Source organism: Sciurus vulgaris (genome assembly GCF_902686455.1).
Source record: "Sciurus vulgaris genome assembly, chromosome: 11".
NCBI lineage: Eukaryota > Metazoa > Chordata > Mammalia > Rodentia > Sciuridae > Sciurus > Sciurus vulgaris.
The window spans coordinates 129,841,038-129,857,797 of NC_136472.1; the positions used below are offsets into that span (position 1 = coordinate 129,841,038).

Below are 16,760 nucleotides of genomic sequence, written 5' to 3' on the forward strand. Positions count from 1 at the left end.
TATTGTGTACATATATGAATATGTAACAACAAATCCACTATTGTGAATAATTATAATGCACCAATAAAAAATAAAATCTCATTGAAATGTTAAAAAGTAAATCATTACCCCCCCCCCAAAAAAAAAAAAAAAAAAAAACAGAAAGAAATGTATCTTTCTCTGGTAATCCACACTTTCGAAATAAGCATACTCGGATGGATGATGCTGAGACAGAGGCACAGACTACACACCCCTGCCCACTGAATATTTCCAGAGCTTTGCTTCTGGCCTCATTGAGTTCTGATTCCCTTCTGATCAGGGTCAGCACTCTCCAGGGAACAATGAAATCCTGAAGAACAGATCACTTCACAGCAATACGCATTACCCAGCACCACTGCATCCCTAGACACACCGCTGTTCCAGTAATGTATATCTCCACCATTAGTAATGACATTCGAACTCCATCTGTGGAGGAAAATCAATGTTTTACAATGAAGCACCTGCCATCCTCTCTCCTAGGAACCTTTGCCCCTTTTAGAATATTCATGAAGGCTTTCTTTGTAATCTCTAAGTTTCAAAAGATTCCCTAAAAGAAGACCTTTTGACAGAAAGAACTATGTGCAAACACAGAAAATCTAGCAGGAGAAAAGAGACACTGGTTTCTGAAAACTATAATCTGTCCACAGTCAGACACCATCTCACATTTCCTAAATAACCAAAATGATTTCTTTGGTTAGGTAAATATTCCTTGTCATGTGATCAGGAGATAAAAGGAGTAAAAGGGAGAAGAGAGAGCAGAAAAAAAAAAAAAAATCGGTAGACCTAACTGGAATTTTCCTCTTTTTGATTTTTCCATTTTGTCTTTGATTAAGGGAGAGAGACCATCATTATAAAATGACTCTTACACACATTTACTTAAGATTTTGGCATATGGTGACCTGAAATGGAAAGAAGGTTTAAGAAAGAAAAGACAAATAGAATGAAAATAGGTTATTAAATTATTTAAAAATGTTTATTTTGTCATTAGGGGATTTTTTTGGGAAGGTAATTAATTCACACTTGCGATGGTTTGAGCAGTTTTAAAGATGTATGCAGAAGATCATAGTAATGGAAATTGAGGCATATCCTTAGCAACAACTTCAATCTATTTCATGTTTCTTGTCATTCATATATATAAAATTGCTATATATATGTATATATATTTCCAAGACAATGTATGATGAAATTCTTATGCTAACTATTGAAAAAATACTCATTACAGGAAACTGGCATACTAATAACTATATTCAGAAATCTGTTGTTATGTTGTTTCTGGGAGTATTAAAGATATTCTTTATATATTTGATACAATGAAAGCTTTTTTCAAGGATTTTTCACACTATTAAGTGACATTTTAAACCCTAATTCCTCTTTTGGTCTAATTTCTAGTTCATTTTATCCTTGTCCTCAGCTGCTTGTCTTCATAATATCCTACTCCATTTTTATTCCCTAGCTTTATTTATTGTCTCCCAATATTTGGAATTCAACGCCAAGAATTAACCCACTATTCTACATATAAACTGTTGGGTATACCATTATAATTAAATTTTTTTTAAATTGTAGATGGACACAATGCCTTTATTTTATTTATTTATTTTTATGTGGTGCTGAGGATCAAATCCAGTGCCTCACATGTGCTAGGCAAGTTCTCTACCACTGAGTTACAACCCCGGTCCCCATTATAATTTTGATCTACCACAGAAATGAATTGTTTTAGCAGAATATTGCTTTTATGTACATCATAGTGTATGTCTTACTAATATTTAAGGCAAATTTCAGCACTTTTGCTTTCATCACATTTGGAATCAGGGTTCCTAAAGATGTGAAGACAATAATGCTTCCAAGGTAACTGGGCTGCATCCTTGTTTGTAAAATAAGAAAAACACTAATTCCCCAAATTTTAATGGAGTATTTCTTCTCAGACCTTAAGTGACGGATTTGTTCTATAGTTACAGAAATGTACCTCGCCCCACTTTGAACGTTTCTTTACCCTCCTCCCACCAAGTTCATTGAAAGAGATACCAAGGGCCAGGTTTAGAGCATCGCTGCCTCCATAGCAACCAGACTTCAGCTTCCTCTGTCACCATGGTGCCGGCTCGTCGGGGCCGGGGGTCGCTATGGTAACCGGGGGCGGGTTGCAGGCTCGCGGCAGACTGGACGCATGCGCGCGGGGTCGGCGAGCTACGCCGCGCGCCCGCCAGCCCCTCAGGTCCCCTCGACATGGCGCTGAGGCGGCTACCGCGACTTGGGCTCTGCGCCCGGCTCCCCGACTTCTTCCTGCTGCTGCTTTTCAGGGGTGAGTGTGCGTGTTTCTGCCTTGGGGAGCGGAGGGTCTCTGGGCGATGGAAGCAGAGCGGGCCGAAGCGGATGGACCGGTCCGGGTGGCATAGCGGTCCCCGCTCTGGGGACGCTGGGGACTCTGGGGGTCCCGACCGGAGGGGCAGCGCGAATCTCCGGCAGGGGCTCTGAACCCGAGCCGGGGACTGTGGGTAGCCCGGGCCGCCGGGCCGGCAGCGGGCTATTTCGGGCAGGAGGAGTAACTCGGAGCTGTGGGCCCACCCCGGCGGGTGGGCTGGTCCGGTTGAAGGGCCTCGTTCCAGCGGAGAGTCCTCCGGGGCCGTGGACCTAGGCTCGCGTGTGGGCACGGCCTTCTGCCCCGACGGCGGCAGCCGTGGCGTGCGCTCGGAAGGCAGCTGGGAGACCGCCGAGAAGTGCGGCGTCCCGAAGTGGACAGCGTGGCGTTGCGAAGTACCAGCCAGGCTGAACTCCGAGGCCTGCCGGTTTCTTGATTCCAGCCAGAGCTCTGCTGGTCTGCTTTTCGCCGGTCAACAAAGGAATTGAACTGGGCAAACCCAGGTTTCCCTTTCCAGAGATAAAACTGCACAGTTATCAGTCCAGGACCTTCTTAGTATCTAGCCTGGTGGAGACCCTTATCCCAAATAGCATCTAGGCCATTTTGATCAAGGCACGCTGATAAACCAGAGGTATTTGTTCATTTTCTTTCCCATTGGAATTCTCATGAGATCCGTATTTCCTTGGTTAGTTGGACAGAAGTGCTCTAATAGTTTCCATTTAATATGTACTAATACACCCACACACACTCACGGCACTTCAAAGCCATTATTTCATTTAGACCTTAGAACAACTGTGTGAGGTGGATTTTATTAACCTATGTTCAGATTCTAATGGAGTCTGTTTCCAAGACTGCCTTCATAGTAAGTTGTGTCAAACTCATATTTACTCAAAGTACTACACCAACTCTTCTTGCCTAGTAACCTTTCCAAGGTAACCAAAACTGCCATCCCTTGATGTCTTCCAGAAAATACCAATTAAAACACCAAAGAACTCTTGGGAACCGGGGTGAACAGACTTAGGAAAACAAAGGTTCTTGTGTTTGTTGCTTATTCTAGTAGGATGCTGAGGATGGTGATAGTAAAAAGTAAGGGTCTGGCACAGAAATAAGGATCAGTCTCAGCATAGTTGGTGACCATATACTTTGCTGAAAGTTACTTCCAAAACCAAATGCAATTGGGAGATAAAAGTGACCAAAGGCTAGCCAGGGGACAAGGGTGTCAGGAATGTCCAGCTCCCACTGTGTTGGTCACACTGACACTGTCCTATTCACAGACTGTAACAACTCTCTATTGTTGAAAAGATTCGTTCACATGAGAGTTTGCAGTTTTTATTGCAGAAACATTTGGTAGTTCCCTGCAGAAATGAGTTTCAATTGCATGGTTTGTTAATAATAATAATAATAATAATAATAATAAATGCTAAGTACTCCATGTAACTCTAACCTTTGATTTTGCCCTCAATGAGGAGCTAATTTTGTGATTTACTTGCTATAGAGAGTTGAGATTTATCTAAAGATAAAAGGAGGAAGAATCAGATTTTGCAGACCAGGACTAATGACATTGAATCAAGGTGGTAGAATGTATTAATCTACTTTGAAGCCACTTTGAATGGAAGCAGCTGTTTTTTTTTTTTTTTTCCCCCTCGGGTTGGTTTTTCCATCCTTCGGTTTATACTGTATACTCTCTAAATTTTTCACAGGTCTTGACAATGATGTCTTTTTTATTTTTTTAGGATTTTTTTCAATTGCTATTCAGTGTTTCCTTCTTAAAAATGTCCCTGACATAAAGACAAACATTAATAGTTAAACCTTACTGGCCTTTGTTAAAAATTTAATACGAATTCATTCATTTAATCTTGATAACTCTTAAGAGTTTGTAAGTATTATTTTGCCCATTCTGTGGATGCAGGAACAGAAGTATAGAGAGATTAACTTGCCTGGGTGATAACTCATAGGTCTTAAATTGGGGATTTCCTATTTGTTAATCCAGTTTTTGGTTACTTGTATTATTCTATCGACATTGTAATTCTTATTGGATCAGTTTAACCAACTAATCAAGTGTTCAGAACTGTCACTTGTAAATAAAATATTCCTTTGTTGAATTGATGACAGGTGCAATTCGACTTTTTAACTGTTGTGCCGTGTGTCTCTTTTGAATAATTATCCAGTAATTACCTGTTAGGCTTTCAAATCTTTTGCTTTCCTGAAAAGTTTCATTTAGAACTAAAACGATAACCGGTTGCATTTTTGGTGTAATAAAGTTTGTGTTTACAAAGTCTGAAAATAAGAATGAATAAAGAAAATTTCTGGGAAATTTTTGAGAAAATATTCTAATTCTTCCATTTATGTTGGTTTTGACTCCGGAAATGTTTTCTAGACCAGCCTATCCTTTTATATTGTATAATTCTTTTTGATTACCTGACAGATATAATCATTGTCAGACTTGTGTGTTTTAAGAAAAACAAAAGAACACCTGTCCTGGGAATGAGCAGCTTTAAATCAGCTGCTCATTCCCAAATGCCTTGTTGATGTGTATTTGTTCTTGAGTACTGCAGACTAGGGAGAGTGAATGGATAGCTGCTAGAGATACTTAATCACAAGTAATTGCACTATTATATCTAGACAGATTTATCAGCCACCCAACCCCTAAGCTGTATGAAACTTGCTCTTAAGGCAGTCCCACAGCATAGATTTAAATCAGTTCTTTTGAAAGAAAGTAGATTTTTATCAAGCGTACTTTCTGAGGTGGCCACAGAATGTAACAGAAGGAGCTATGGATTTAGTGCATTCAACTAGCAGCTGTTAGAGATATGATATTGGCAAATTCCTTCTTCATAAATTCTTTGAATTTTTTTGAAGCACTAGTGGGATAAAAGAAAATATGTGTGAATCAAGTTAGGATGTGTAGTGTCTGCTGAAGGATACCCTAGTTATGAAGTTCTCTTTTAAGATGTTTTTAGAATCAGATGGTATGAAAGTGATGCTGTTAGGGTTGAATGCAAATTTTAAATTTTTGTACCCTCTGAATTCTAGTGTATTTGTAGTATCTTCTCTGGAGTATAAAGAGATCATGAAAAAAAGTTTGAGCACGCATATTCTTTTACACTCAGTTTAGCAAGGACAGTATACACTATGGTACTGTATATGGAAAGCCTTAATTTACTGCCTCTTTGCCTCTTGTCATGGCACACTAACTTTCTGAGAGTTAGTCCTGTCTTCTGATGTTCTGTTAATCCAGTTTCGCGTGTTGGTATGTTTTCTTTGTTTTTAAGTAGTATCTTTCATGTGTTATATAGTACGTTTCCTATGAATAGGTAATATGTGTAGGAGTTACAGCACTGCTTGTGTAGAAAATTAAAATTTTTTAATACAATTAGGACCATATAAACATTTTTTACTGTGTCTTCTTTCATTTACAAAGTATCCTAAGACTTTTTGTCGTTCCCACAAATTATTGCTAAGATCAGATTCTACCATATCCATCCTGTCTGCTGTGTTTGACAGCCTCAGTGCATGTTGATCCTAAACAAGCGTATATGTTAGTCTATAGTCAGTGCAGAAGACATTTTTTTTCTTAGTAGTTGTGATATACTAGGCCCTGCTTTCCATGCTGAGGGTGCAAAATGAACAAAGCCCCCTTCCTTGAAGAGCCAGAGTGACTGCATACTGAGTTAAACCAAGCTTTAGTTTTGTTGGATGTGAGTGCATTGTATCTTCTCAAGGATATTAAAACTTCCTTGGGAACAGAAGCTGAATTTAATTTCTTTTTTATCTTTCCAGAGGTGACACTAGTAAGTAAATATGTCACTTGAAAGTCAGTTAATAGTTTTGAAATATTCTTTATGTGTCTAGGCATTTTTAAATGTATATCTTCGTTTTAGTGGTCTTAGGACTCTGGGAAAGTTTCAGTTTTTACTACAATAGTTGTTAGGGAATAAAGAGTAATTATATCTTGACTTACTTAATTTCATAGTCTCCTTTCTGCCATTTCTCCTGTGCACTTACAAGGTTAAGAAGAAAAACATGGAGAAATACTTATAAGTTGATACAAGCTATAGGTACTACTAGTATATGTTTGTAATTACATAAAGCATCAGAGGAAAAACCTGGAAGAAAGTGTACCAAAATGTAGGTAGGTTGTCTTTCAGAATGGTAGGCTGTTTTCTACTATTTTGTTTTCCTGTCTGATTCTTTTATCCTTTTGTCTGTTTTTCCAGTTTTCTTTAATGTGAGAATGTTTATTTTCTATTGAAATAATCGCATCTTGTTTTGGTTTCTAGTAGATAAAATAGTGGAATTTTAAATTTGGCACTAGTAATGGAACACTTAATTTGTTTAGTTTAATGTGATAGCATGTGGATTGTGCCTTTTTCTAGTTTCTTAATGTCAGCCACATTGGATGAAAGAAGATCTGACTTGAAGTTCAGTTGTTTGATCATGTATTCTTTGTGATTTGTTGACGAGATTGTTTGGTGCTGGCTTTTGGATTACAGAGCCAGCTGTGACATCACCAACAAATGGTTAATTGGAAAACTGAAAGAGAGCTGCTGTGAGAGTCCTCCCCACTTCTTTTTTTTTTCCCCACTTCTTTTTGAACAAACAAAATAATCTGAGTAATTGCTTTGTTCTGCCTCTTCAGAGTTCACTATTTATTGAGCACTTACTGTGTGTCAGCCAGACAACTCCTGGAGGAGGATCTCTGTTCTCTTCCTCTCAGGTGATAAGAATACAAGGTTAAATTAGTTTACACTGAAAGTGACTTGGAAAGGTGTTTTCCTGAAGTGAGCCATCACCTAATGGACCCCATCGCTCTTCCTGCCCAACATGAACTTCCTTGTTGAATATCTTTCTCCAACGAAAATATTTAATGTCTTTAGAATTAAGTGCAGCTGTCTGGAGGCTTACAGAGAATGAAAATACTGACAGCTGCTTTTCTTTACCTTCCCCCCGCCCCCATGTTTTCCTCTAAAGCATCTCTACCAGAGTTCTGAAACTTTAATTTTTAAAAAATTTTCATTGATTTATTTTGTAGTAGTGGGAGTTGAACCCAGGAGCACTTACCATTGAGCCATATCCCCAGTTCTTTTTATTTTTTATTTTAAGACAGGATCTCACTAAGTTGCCATAACCGACCTTAAACTTGTGATCCTCCTGCCTCAGCCTCCAAGTAACTGGAATTACAGGTGAGGGCCAGCATGCTCAGCAAGAATTCTGAAACTTTTAATCAGCCAGTTCATATTTACTTGGTAGTCTCCATTCGCATGGCAGTAAAGGCTTCAATGCACAAAACAGAGAAGTTTAAAATAATGCTGCTTTCAACTGGAAGGAATGGGCAGTTTAGATAGTTTAAACAGTCTTTGGGTAAATATTTTATGTATTTAGAAGTGAGAATAATTACTCTGGCAGAGAAGAATTTTAAGAATGAGTTGGACTCTTAGTGATAATTTTGATTTACATAAGCACAGATTTGTGGAAATCAAAGTGTTGAGAACCAGAAAAGTAGAGGAAATATATTAGCTAATATAAATAATATAAACTAATAGTATTCCCAAGCCTGTACTTGGAAATACATATATTGTTATTTGGGGATAGTGAGTTATTGTATGATAAATAATAGCAACTCCCATTTATTAACCATGTGCCAGGCATTGTACTGATTGCTTTATGTGGTATCTTAGTAAGTTCAGACTACTTTAACTGATACCACAAACTTAAGAGTCTGGGATGTCTGTGAACAAGGCACTACCATATGCAGTTCCTGTGAGGTTCCCCTTCCTGGCTTGCAGGAAGTCCTAGACTGCTGTGTCCTCACTTGGTGGAGTGAGAGAGTGCTCTGATACCTTTTCTTATAAGGACCATTAATTCCATGATGGGCTCTCTACCCTTATGACCCCATCTAAACCTAATTACCTTCAAAAGTCTCCACCTTCTAATAGTATTACATTAGGGGTTAGGATTTCAACAGGAATTTGAGAGGGACACAGACATTTAGTCCATAGCACCTGAACTGTCTTAATTGATCTCAGCAGTTTTATAGGTCTCATTTTGCAGATATGGAATCTGAAGCTTGGGCAGGCTAATTACTTGGCCAAAGTCACTCGTAAATAATGAGCTAGGTTGTCTATCACAGAGCACATTAGCAAGTAACTAGACTGCAAAGCACTTTAAATAATAGCCTAAAAAATTTGGACTGTATTGTTTACAGTATATAAATTCATTTGTCAGTTTAAAGCAGGGAAGTTAAATGATCAAAATGTAATCAAGAATATTAGAAAAGAAAGGTCAGTTAGGAAACAGAGTAGTTCCAGGTAACATCGTTTACTGTAAATCTCTTGATGTTGAACTAGTTTTTATATATAGTGCCTATGGGGAATATGTTCCAAGACCCCAAGTGATGCCTGAAACTGCAGATAGTACCAAACCCTGTATATACTAATTCTTTTAGTCAGCTATTTTGCTGTTGTGATCATAGACCTGACAAGAATTTTAGAGGAGGAAAAATTTTTTAATGCTCACAGACCTCAATCCATACGTAGCTGGCTCCATTGCTCTGGGCCCAAGGTGAGGCAGAACATCATGGAGGAAGAGAGTGGCAGAAGAAAGGGGCTCAGGGCATCACACCAGTAAAGAAAGAAAGAAAGAGAGAAGGAGAGAGAGAGAGAGAGAGAGAGAGAGAGAGAGAGAGAGAGAGAGAGAGAGAGAGAGAGAGAGAGAGAGAATGAGAGAGAGAGAGAGAAAACTCATTTCAGCAAGAATAAAATGTACCCCGAAGGCATGCCCCCAGGCACCTACCTCCTCCAGCCATATCCTACCTGCCTAGTGATCTCCTAGTTAATCCCTATCAGGGAATGAATGCATTAATTATGAGGTTCAGACTCTCATAACCCAGTCATTTAATTTCTACACTTTCTTGCATTGTTTCACACATAAGATTTTGGGGGACACCTAATATCTAAACCGTAACAACTATATTTTTCTTGTATATACATACACAAATTTAATGCTTATTTCATTTTAACTAAGCATTTATGCACTGTGTCTGAAACTTTTGCAGTTTGAGGTGCAACAACAAAACTTGCATCAATTATTTTCCTTCTTCACAGTATTGTCTACAGAAGATTCATTCTTACCACAAATCTTAGCAACATCAAATGATTTTTTTTCCTTATTAAGTCTAAAATTTTCTCCTTTCCACTTAAAGATAGCTTTCTGGCTTCTTTGTGGCATTTCTGAATTGCAAGCATCACTACTCTTGTGTTGTGGGACCAATATTAAATAAAATAAGAGTTGCTTGAACATAAACAATGTGATATTGTTACATGATCTGGTAACTATGATGTCTACTAAGTGACTGATGGGCATTAACTTGTATATGGATATGCTGGACAAGGGAATGATTCATGTCCTAGGCAGGACTTAAGTGGAAGGCATGAGATTTCATCGTGCTACTCAGAATGACATGCAATTTCAAACTCATGAATTATTTATTTCTACAGTTTTCCATTTAGTATTTCATTTCCTTATTTTGTTTTTTGTTATTTTTTGCCTTTCTTTTCTTTCTTTCACTCAAACTCAGGGTCTAGCCCGTGCTTCAGCAAGCATTCTACCCTGAACTACCTTCCAGCCCCTACATTCAATGCTTTAGACTGCAGTCTTGGTCTCTCATCACCTTGGGTATGAAAACTGCGGAAAACAAAACTGCAAACATGGGGGACTACACTGTGTCTGAAAGTCGCCTGTTTTGCTCTTATTCTTGAAGCATGTATTTGCTGGGTATGTGATTTTAGGTTGACAGTTATTCTGTTATAAAGGTTGGACTACATGTGCCTTATGGTTTCCGTCAAAACTGTTGTGAAGTCTGCAGTCAGTCTTATCTTCACTCTTTTCTGACCTTGCTGTTTGTTCTCCAGCTACTTTAAAGATTCTTTGTCTTTCTGGAATGTTAAATGCAGTGTGTCTTGGGTGAATTTCTTTTCAGTTGTTCTACTTGTATCATGTTGTACTCTGTATCTGTGAATTTTTTTCCTGTTATTTCTCAGGCATTTTCTGTTCACATATTGCCTGACTTCTATTTTCTTCATTCTTCTCCTCTGGGACCCTGATTAAACATATTCAGTCACTCTGACTTTAATACTGTTAGTCTTTCTGTCATAATTTTATGTTTTTGCCTCTCTCTACTGTATTGTGCTCTATATTCATGTTGGTTTTGTGATTAACTATTTCTGCTTCCAATCTATTATTTAACCATGCATAGTGTTTCTCACTGATTATGTTGTTCTTTCCTAAAATTTTACTTGGTTCTTTTTGTCATCTTTATGCTTGCTTAGTTTTTTATTCCTTGAAAAAGTGAAACATTTTATGCACAACTATTTTGTATTTCATATCTGATATTTTGTATTTCAAATATCTGTAGTGTTAGGCATCTAAATCTATTTGTTGTTTCTTATGACTCTTACATATGGTGATTTATTTCTTTGCTTATAAGCTGATATTTGGTTGATGTACCTCTGTGAAAACTAGGCCTAACTCAAGAAAGGATGCCTTCTTTTTTTTTAGACCATATGCTTCAGTTTAGTGCCAAGGTTGCCACTCTCTGGGATTATTGTCACCCCTTCTCCATCACTGTCATAGTTTGAAAACATTAGCCTCTGCTTCCCTACTTTCCTGCTGGTCCACAGGTCCAGTTTCCGCACTCATGTATTAAAATGAGCAAAATTTTTCCTCAGTTATTTCCATCCCATCTTACTGCTTTCTGATGCAGCCCATAGCAATTTCGGTTTGTCCTTTAGGGAGTCCCCCACTTCCTGTGAGCCCATGCAGTGAAAGTCATGGTTTATGCTGGATGTGGTATGGCATACCTATAATTCTAGTGACTGGGGAGACTGAGGCAGGAGGATCACAAGTTCAAGGTGGGCCTGGGCAACTTAATTTTGTCTCTAAATAAAAAAATAAAAAGTGTTCAGTGGTAAAGTACTCCTGTATTCAATCCCCATTACCAGAAGAAAAAAGAAGTCATGGTTTATGCAGGATTTTGTTGTTGGAGGGCAGAAGCACTTTGAGTCTCTAATCCATTATACTTTTGGAAACAGTATTCTCAACTTAATCTGTTTCCCCTTTTCATTAACATAAGAGTCACATACCCATCTTTAAATGTTTGTATTAAGAAGGCAATGATTTTGTTTTTCAAATACAAAATAAAATAAAAGTATTTGGTATTTTTTTTAAAGCCTCCCCTCACAGGAGGTTCTGATAGTCCTGAAGAGAGGGTTGGTTATATGACTCTTGGAGAGAATCACAGCTTTAAGGATGGGGCTCTGTTGTTTTAAAGAGATACCCAGTCCTACAGCTATATTCTCTGTCCTTGGATCTGTTTATCTGAGAAGCAACCATCTATCATTCAATATGTGACAACTTAAAATGTGGAGAATTACAGCTGTCCACACTAGATGTCTTTCAGAAATGGCAGTTACTCTGCTGTAGCAGCTCTACTTGAAGAAATTTAGAGGCAGAGTACAAAGGTAACCCTGACCTCAGCTGGAATCTGAAGTTCTGCTTTTTACAGCATGAAATGCTGGCTCACTGAAAGGTCCGGTCTTGTGAGGACAAAAACTACCCACTGCATCTTTGGAAGGTTCCATTGTTCACAGCCTTTAGATAATTTTCTGGGTGAAGGAAAGAGCATAGCACTGTGGGTGTTAGGCATTTCCCAGCTTTGCATGTGATTCATATTTTAGACCTTGGGGAAATAATATTGGTTTTAATCCAAATCATTTGAAAGTAATTTAAACCCTGCTTCTCTCATACTACCACCAAAACATCCACATTTCTTTCCCTTTGTTATTAGATAGCCCACTTTACCTCCCAAAGGAGTGATTTTGTAGGCATATGAGAAGTTGTAACTGATTAATTGAATTAGTCCATATTTGGTCATTATAATTGCATTTGAGGGTGAAAAACTGCATAACAAAAACTTCCTCTTCTGAAAGTTTAGAGGTGCTTTAGAAAAGCCAGGTAAATCTAGTTTGAATTCCTTCTACACTCTGAGAGATTGGCAAAGTTATCTTTCAGAATTTTAGGGTTTTAAAATTTGTTGTTTTTATTATTATGTATGCGACCTTCCTAGATCTAGTTTTTCAAGTGTTCCTGTGTTTGTTTTCCGTGAAGAAAAAAGGGATAGCTAATTGGTCTCGTTGACATTTTTAATTAGATCTAATTTCTTAGTATCAGATCTGAATTTTTCACTCTGATCATATTTGGCCTTGCTTTTAATTCCACTGATAACAAAGAATGAGCTTAGAACCTTAGCTGTGCGTCTCCAGAACACTTGCTCCGTAAGAACAACTATTTCAGTGCTTTTAAAATTTTATTTAATTTTATTTTATTTACCAGGCACAGTTTTAGACTTTGCGGGAACATCATCTTTATGTCTTGAATAGTTAATAGGAAAAGGTAAAGCTATGATCCCTATCCTTCAAAAGTACTCTTATGCATATAAGTGAAAAGTTTTCATATACTATTTTGGGTGTTTATAACTCCCTAGGAGAAGAACATTTGTGCACCTCAGGCTGAGAAACTGCTCTAGGATCTCTTGGGGGACACATTCATAGGGTATCTTCTGAAACAGATGCTAACCACCACATGTAGGGTTCAGGAGTGGTATACAAAAGTATTGTTTTGTAATTGTTATTTCTTCTTTCAAGTAATTCTGTTGAAGCCTGACTTTTCTGATGGACTATTTTATGATTGCTGTCAGTTTCAAACATCTGATCATATTCACTATACATTTCTATCTTAAATTTCTCTACAAAGGTGGGTCAGATTTGAGACTTTGATTTAATTGCAAAACAAGGTATACATGTAATTTCAGAGATGTTTAATTCTGTGACTTTTATGGTGTTTTATCATGTTGATATAGCTTCAGGAGGGGAATAGAGTTAAGGCTTATGAGGAATAGCAAATGCTGAGATGGAGTTGTTGCTGGAAGGCCTCTTCCATCTGCCCATGGAGTCCATTTATAACATAGCTCACTCTCTTTTTTACCCTCCCTCTTTCTCTAACTTAGGCTTTAGTACTGAGTGGACATTTCATAACATGGGATGTGGAATCTGGACCTCAATGAAGCCAACACAAATATTTCTTTCTACTGTTACTAATATCCAATAGACTGTTTTGCAAATTACCACAAACTCTTTCTCAGAGGAAGTTCAGAGTCAGGTAACATTTTTTGAGGAGGAGTATGTTTTTTGTGGTGTTCTTTCCTGGACTCACAGGTTTTTCCTTCTATGCTTTTCTTGTCAAGTACATTTCCAACATGCAAAGTGAATAAAAATCTGTTAAAACCTTGGTTGCTTCTCTAGTGTGTGTGTGCAGCAAATTTTAGCTCACATATTTACAAAGCTCCTCTAATGAAACCTCAAGGAAGGATATTAGCTGGAGTTTAGAGACTCTAGTTTTAAACCTTATGATTTGTTTCTTTTCTCTCATTTGTAGTGAAATTGTCATGTGATCTGGTCGGTTGTAAACCTGTTTCTGGTGGATGTCACTTTATCTTCAAGGCAGTAACTACTAAATTTGGCTTTCTGGATGACAGGGGGAGACTTCCTTTTCATGCCCATGTCTACCCTTCCCAAAGAGGAACGGGGGAGATGGAGTTGGTTCTAGAGAAATGTTATCTTTTATAAGGTTATGGCCATGTTAATTGAAGAAAAGATTGTAAAACTTTAATGATTTATTTTTTATCTGGGGGGATCCCAAGATTTGTAACATGATCTTTGGCTCTGTAAAATTGTTCTCTCACTGTCTTCTGAATAGACTTGTACTTTGACATTTCCCTTCTTTTGTTACCATAGCTCATTCACTACAAATGCAAGGCATTGTTTCTTTCTTCCTGTTTGTCTCTCATTCTCTCCTCAGTATCCACCTTCATGGACTTTTCTGTAAAGCTTCTCTTATAGATCTCTAGACAGGCAATTTCTTCCTCTTCTGAATTCCCATTTATCAGGAAGGTGGATAAGCTTGATGTAGGTTTGAATCTCAGCTGTGCTATATGACTCATGACAGTAAAAGAGTAGTAATAATGTAGAACTTTGTATGGTTATTTTGTAAAATGTGGAGTGTGTAAAGCCCCTATCCAAGTGTCTAAGTAAATAGAAATAAAAATAACAGTCATCAGTATAATAAAATTAAAATTAATTCATATGAAGTGCTTAGCAGAGTGCCTAACATAGTAGTAAGCTCTCAGTATTTTTTCATCAATAGGTTGTAGAAATTTACTATTACTAATTGTTGTTGCTGCTGCTACAGATACATCTATTACTACTATGCTGTAATTCATTTCGTTCTTACTTATTCAGAAGCAAATTTAAAGTAAAGCCCATTAAACAGACTTAAGGAACTATCCCAAGGCCCTGGATTTCACCCTGACAGTGTGTCCTCAAATATGTAAAAGATGCTTTGGCTACCATAAATTAAAACTTCTTTTCTTCCACTCTGCCTTCCTTTCTCTTGTGCATCTTAGGTTGGATAGTGTTGAAATGGCCATAGGCATTTTTTTCCCAGCTAAGGAGAGGTGAGTTGGGAGCATATTCAGTTTGGGTAATTAGAATTGTGGTTCAGTGTTATTGCTGGCCAAGTCAGTGTTGGCATGGCTTCCAGGAGTGTTCTGTCATATTATTTGACTCACCTAGGATTGTGACGTGAAGTTGTAGGGCTACTCAATAGTGCCAAAGTTATAGTCTGTAAAACCACTGCAGGGACAGTGTAGTTAAAAACTGGGTAATAAGTCTTCTCGTGGAAAAGAGTGTTTAGTTTTAGCCACTCTGGCCAGGCGCAGTGGCTCATGCCTGTAATCCCAGTGGCTCAGGAGGCTGAGATGGGAGGATCATGAGTTCAAAGCCAGCTTCAGCAAAAACAAGGTGCTAAGCAGCTCAGTGAGACCCTCTCTAAATAAAATACAAAATAGTGCTGAGGTTGTGGCTCAGTGGTTGAGTGCCCCTGAGTTCAGTCTCCAGCACCAAAATAAATAAATAAATGAATGAATGAATGAATGAATGAATGAATGAATGATCAGTCACTCTGCAAGGAAACTTGAAATGTTGATTCTTACAATGTGAAACTTTAAATAGAACTTTTTCCAGGTTTAACAACTGCTGTTAGAACTGCATGATTTTGGAGGCAGTTGTGGCTTAGTGGTAGAGTGCATAGCATGAGTGAGGCACTGGGTTTAATCCTGAGCACCACATAGAAATAAATAAACAAATAATAAATCATATTGTGTTCATCTGTAACTAAAATATTTTAAAAACTGTTATTTCTAATAATAAATACAGCATTTCCCATGATGCTACCAATAATGAATTTTGAAGTAGAAACATTACAAACTATTAAGAAATATTAAATTATTACATCAATTCAGTATATCACTTTGTTTCATATTTGTTAAATTTTTTTATTGACCATGCTAAAAGAAAGTCTTAATTATTCTGTTATTACTCTAGACAGTATTTCAAAATCATTGCTATTGTTGAGGTCATCAAAGATCCTAAAACATGTAGGAAAGATTGTAGAGTACCAAAGTATCACTAAAAGTGATTTTCCTTGAGTTGTGTTGCCAGCTTTTTAAATTTGTAAAGTTTTTGATTCCTGTTCTCATTCCTGATGAATATTTGCTTTGTACCTAAGTTTGTATTCATGATTTCATGTTTGTTTTCTAGGCCCTCAAAATCAGATAAGCTCAGGCTCCACTCTGACTGCCCCAGTCATAGCCATTCTTCATCATTCTCCTTTTTGGCACTGGGGATTGAACACAGGGGCACTCGATCACTGAGCCACATCCCCAGCCCTATTTTGTGTTTTCTTTAGAGACAAGTCGGTCGCATTGAGTTGCTTAGTGCCTTGCTTTTGCTGAGGTTGGCTTTGAACTTACAATCCTCCTGCCTCATCCTCCCAAGCTGCAGGGATTATAGGCATGTGCCACCGAGCCTGGTGGGTCATATTCTTTATTCACCAACTAATTGAAATCTTTAATGGCAGAATAGTTTTCCCGTGTGTGTGTATCTTGACTCTAAATAGTTTGTTATTTGGAGAAAGAAATTTTGCCTTCTGCCTAGCATCATGTTTGGAACAAAATAGGTATGAAAATATTCACTGATGAGAGAACACTGCCGCATGAGAAGGTAATGTGTTTTTATTCTTCAGTTATGAACTTGGGAACCTGGTTTTAATAGTTGTTTTATAGTGGGCTGACAAGTGTTTTGTGTGTCTGTGTGTGAGTGTGGTACTGGGAATCCAGGGCTTTGCATAGAGCCATGTGAATGCTCTACCACTGATTTACATCCCCAACCCTGATAAATATTTTTGTTCAAGCACATTGTATTTCTTACAGAAAGGA

The 16,760-nt window shown here is 37.8% G+C and overlaps 1 protein-coding gene across 1 annotated transcript in view; it reads left to right on the forward strand.

Moving 5' to 3' along the window:
* Positions 1-2,184: 2,184 nt before the first annotated feature.
* Positions 2,185-16,760, forward strand: part of JAM3 (junctional adhesion molecule 3) — a 79,058-nt gene continuing 64,482 nt past the window's right edge. Inside the window, exon 1 of the mRNA XM_079102117.1 lies at positions 2,185-2,314. Within this exon, the coding sequence (XP_078958243.1) occupies positions 2,239-2,314 (76 nt within the window). The 5' untranslated portion in view covers positions 2,185-2,238. The remainder of the gene's footprint in view (positions 2,315-16,760) is intronic.